Source organism: Durio zibethinus, chromosome 17 (genome assembly GCF_047325235.1).
Source record: "Durio zibethinus cultivar Kanyao isolate XHJ-2024 chromosome 17, ASM4732523v1, whole genome shotgun sequence".
Taxonomy (NCBI): domain Eukaryota; kingdom Viridiplantae; phylum Streptophyta; class Magnoliopsida; order Malvales; family Malvaceae; genus Durio; species Durio zibethinus.
In genome coordinates, this window is record NC_143178.1 from 13,723,337 (window position 1) to 13,728,626 (window position 5,290).

Sequence of the window (5,290 nt, forward strand, 5' to 3'; positions counted from 1 at the left end):
CTCCTTCCTTTCTATTTTGATTTGATTTTTATTTTTCTTTAATTAATCCGACGACGGAGCCTTTGTAAGTGAAACAGTAGTTTTTCTTGCATACTCTTGAGGTGAGAAAATTTTCTCAATTTTCTGCTAAAAGTATTAGAGTCAATTGAGAAAAATTTCCAATAATTAATTACTTGGTAAAATTTTAAAGCTCATTGGATAACACAAATTTCAGCTGGTACCATCTTTTGATGGACGTTGTAAGGGTGCTATAACCTTCCTCACACGTAACCGAACTCTCGAACCTTGTTCTGGTTAGTAGACCTGAACCTATTCTTTTAGGGACCCTTAATTTTAGGTGTTCCCTGAAGAGACAGATTCCTTAGGTGACCAATCGCACCTAGATAAAAAAGATTGGTGGCGACTCCCTAAAGTCAATGTCTAGTGATAGATCCTCGGATCTAAACGTTATGATAATTATGATAAGATAAGATAAAATTATATTATAAATAACATTAAATTAAATATGTTATCATATTTTGTATTTGATATATGTAAGGATTAGGATACAATAATTTTATTTATTTGTCAAAATTATCTTTCTTTAAAAGTTATACAAGTTAAATTATTGATGTAATTTTTAAAGATATAATAGGATATATAAGTTAATCCTATGGATTAAAAATAATTATTTCTACTTTGAGAAGATTGAATCATTCTATATTAAGAGAATGATTAATCCTCCTTTTAATCTTATCCTTTAATGATTAATCATCTTTACAATTTTATCCTTTTTTTAGATAAAAGTCAAATATGATATAATTTAATTATCATCCTATATTATCCTTCATCTTATACATCAAACATGTCCTTAAAATATTATTGTCTAAAAAATATTTTTTTTTACTACCAACAAAGCAAAGAGAACATATATGGATTAGTCCTTGTTAGCTTCATTATTGGACTCAATTTTTTTTTTTATTTTCAAATTTAATGGTTATAATTTCAAAAAATATTAAGAATTTATAATTTAATTTCAGGTAACAGTAGATAATAATAATTTTTTATTTTTAAGTAAAATTCAAGAATTTATTTAATTTGAATATCATGCCTATGTGTATAAAGTGAGTTAATAAGTAGAGCCAAATCATTTATACAAACTAAAAAACAAAATTTCAATTTATTGTTATTTCCTAAATTTATAACTTTCATTTTTATTTTTTTAAACTTTGTGCCATTACATTTGTATTACGCATAATGAAATATTTTAAAGAATGTATCAGAATCTACAATGGGCTAAATCATAAAAAAAAAATTCAACTAAATAAGAAAAAAGTAGAGACATGCGTTTACTCGTAATTGTTTTGGAACAAAAGAAAATATAGTTCATTTATATGAAAAATATGTTTCATATAAAGTTTATGGTACATGATAAATTTTCATGGTCTTTTGGGGCTAAAGGATTTTTCATCTTTAAAATTAACAAATTTTGCATTCCAAAAAAAAGAAAATGAATTTCATAAAATTTCAAAATGTTGATTTACTTTAAATAAACTATTATTAATTTTTAATGAAATTATAAGTAAAAATTACTATCATAAATCAACTATTAAGTCTTATATAAGAAATTATTAGTGAATGAAACAAACAAACTCAAAACATCTATGTACGTGCATATTTTTCCTCACTAAAGCTTTAAATCTTCATCTTGAAAGTTTCGAGTTTCAATCTTGATATGGAAAGAATGAATTTTATGAAATGCAAGAAAATTACCTCCCATTGCGTAATTAGTATCACATGTACAAAATAATAATAATAATAATATAATAATAATAATAATAATAATAATAATAATTCAACACAAAATTAGATAAAATTCATTTATTATAAAACTTGAATATGAAATTTAAATGTTTTGTGGAGCTTTCATAAATATACATAATAATATTACGAATAATCCTTAAATTAAAATAACATATTTAATATGATATTTGAAATTTAAAAATTTTTAATGTGATATTTAAATTATAAATATATTAATTAATACGATAATTAAAATGTTGTTTATCTACTACATATTATTATTTGAAACTAATCATATTAAGGGTGAATACTATATTAATTAACATATAATTTAAATGTCACGCAAAATTTTTAAAGTAAAAAATCATATTAAAAATTTTACTATAATTTAAAAATTATTCCTAATATTAACTATATATAAATAATATATATTTATCAAAAAGTTTAGATTTGTTCAAGGATCGAATTCTATTAAATGAATTTGGATATAATTTTTAGGTTTGTCTAAATTTTAGATCAAGTTTTAGAAATAAAAATTAAAGTCCGAACCCGACCCAACTCGATCTGAATAAAATATATATAATTAAAATATTATAATCCTATAAGTATATATATGTAAATTTTTTTTTATATTTTATATTTAAAAAATTTTTTTTTAATTTTTTATTATATAAATTAAATTTAATAGACGAATTTGATATTTGTTTTTTTAATTTAAATTAAATTTAAAAAAATTTTAAAATTCAAAAAATCAAATCAAACGAAATTTGAATAAATATATAAATTATTAATATTAAACATTGATTACGATCCAAACTCGGCTAATGAACAACTCTTAAAGAGCTTAATAGATCTTCATTTATATCATTTAGGAAAAATAAAAAAAATATAAAGTATAAAAATATAAGAAAAAAAAAGGAGAAAAAGGCGTAAGATTGGCGGACAAAGGCGACAAAGGCGACAAAGGCAACAAAGGCAAGCCAACAATAATGATTTCGAACACAATCCTAAACTAAAAGCAACACTTTATCTATTACCGTCTCTCCTTTGTTCTCCCGCTGTTTTTAAACTCCATTTAGCCATACCCATACCCATACCCATACCATAAAAAAGAATAATAACTAAAACATGCTAGATCCAGCCTCCGATTTGCTACCCCCACCCTCCTCCCCAACCATCTCCTCCGTTTCCTCCTCCGATCTTGACACTGAGGTAAGTTTTATTTTCCCTTACTTTCATCTGTTTTCAATTTAATCTCTCCGTCATGCAATTTTTTTCTACTTTTTGTTTTTTTGTTTTTAAATAAAGTCGACAGGTTCCTTTTTCCATGATAGAAGCACCACATTGGGTACTTTAATGGGAGTGAGTTTTCCTGCTATTACTTTTCGAGCTCCTTCCCAGCACCACCGCCAGACGCAACCTACAAACGCCGGCTCATCTTCGATGGGTTCCAAACACAAGAAAAGGAGAGCTCTGACAACGGCTGCCTTCGGGGTGGAGCGACTTGGGCGGCGGCGAAGGAAGTGGTGGCAACTATGCAGGGACGGGGACGCTAAGCCGGCTTCTCTTGGAGAGTTTCTGGAGGTGGAGAGGAGGTTTGGGGATGGAGCGTTTTACGGAGCCGCGGCGGAGCTTGAGGGGGTGATGGGGACGCCGCATGATGAGCATCAGGAAGCGATGAATGGACGGACGTTGTTTGCTGATGGGAGGGTGTTGCCTCCTCCTTCTGCTGCAGGTGATGATAATGATGAAGAGACATCAACGGCTGGGGCTCTTTGTAGATTCCCGGTGTCGCTCACGGGGATCTGTAGCGGTGGCGTTGGATAAAGAGTACTTTTGACTCCTTTCATCGCCTTTCATTTTTTATTACTATTTTTTTAAAATTGCTTTATTAGTTTGCAAATACAATCTATCTAATCCATCGCTTTGTCCATTACTAATTTAATTTTATCTTCTAAAAAAAGCATTAATTTGGCATCTGGGTCCTTGATTAATTTTTTTTTTTTATATATGCATGGTATAATAAAGAATAGGACTTGACATTTTCTGCTTTACAGTAATTTTCTTGAAAAGGAAAAAAAAAGAAAATTTCACAACGAACTGGTATCTTTTGCGAACTTTGAATTTTCTTTGTCACGTAATAGTAAAAAGAAAAAAAATTCCATACACCGTCGATGAAATCAGCGTTTTAGATTTGAATGGTAAAGTTAAAAAGACCTCATCTATTGCATAGGTATTGGATCAGTGATAAGTAAAAAGTTCTAAAACTCTAGATTTAAGAAATGATGAATTTTGATATTCGATTTGAATGGAATCAATTAAAATTATATTTTTATTTGTTATGCTATTTGGATGGATTCATGAGTAAATGTCAAAAATAAATATGTATTTAATATGGATATATTCTTTTTTTTTTATTTTTAGATTGTTTGACTTTTATATTCACGTTATATTATATATGTCAAATATATGTGTTTCAAGAAAAATTTTTTTGAAAAATTAATATAGGTTATTCGAAGTTTTATTAAACAAAAAAAAATTAGAATAATCATAAAGATATAAAAAGATAAGAACAGTTCAATTAAAATATATATATATATATATTTTGGTATCTGATTGAAGACTTGAGATTTTGTTGAGAAAGTTAAAAAGCAAATTTTTTTTTTTAATTTACATTTTGTGAATAATGATTCATGATACAATAAATAGAGAATAATATGATTTAATTTCTCTTAAATTATAATGTATAAAATTAAATAAAAAATAAAAGAAATTAATAAATAATAATTTTAATATGAAAGTTAATTTAATTTAAATATATATGAAATAATTAATAAGATATTGTATCGCTCAACCATTGATCTTAAATGCAAATCACATTGTGTGTGTGGATGGTTTAACTTTAAATATATTTTATTGCCAAAAAAAAAAAGAAAATTGTATTTCATCTCACACATATTACATACTTATCCTTAAGTTAAAAAACGCCATCAGACCATAATGAGAGTAGAATCAGTGTACAAAGTCAGGACTAACAAGCTAAAATGAAAAACTAACTATAGCTGGGGGACGCTGGTAGCCCATCTTTGTCAAGGATGAAGACCAGCAAGGATGGGTTACTAACACCCAATTTGGTATTAGCCACCCTGTCTGCTGCCATATTGGCTTTCCTACTTACACAAGTAATGAATTCCTTCAAACCAATCTCTTCTTTTCTGGATATCTTCTATTATTGGTCTTATCTTCCAATGTCCCCACTTCCTTTGAGTCTGTCATTAACACAACCTTTAATGCTCCTAATTCCCTTGCCAAATTAACCCATTCTCTCGTAGCCAAAGCTTCTGCCATCAACACTGACTCGGCTTCAACTTCCTTACTGCAACCACCCCCAGCTCCTTATTATCATGAAAAATTGCATCACACCTCTCTTTCCGTATCTGCCTACATGTGAGAGCAATATTTATTTGTAATTCAACCTCCTCTTCCTTAGACCAGCATCTTATTGCAA

General features: G+C 27.9%; 1 protein-coding gene across 1 annotated transcript; it reads left to right on the top strand.

Moving 5' to 3' along the window:
* The first annotated feature begins 2,743 nt into the window (after positions 1-2,743).
* Positions 2,744-3,759, top strand: LOC111288860 (uncharacterized protein At3g17950). The gene is made up of 2 exons (XM_022879822.2): positions 2,744-2,994; positions 3,091-3,759. The coding sequence occupies exons 1-2, from the start codon at positions 2,911-2,913 to the stop codon at positions 3,607-3,609; spliced, it is 603 nt and encodes a 200-aa protein (XP_022735557.2). The 5' UTR covers positions 2,744-2,910; the 3' UTR covers positions 3,610-3,759.
* Positions 3,760-5,290: the final 1,531 nt, after the last annotated feature.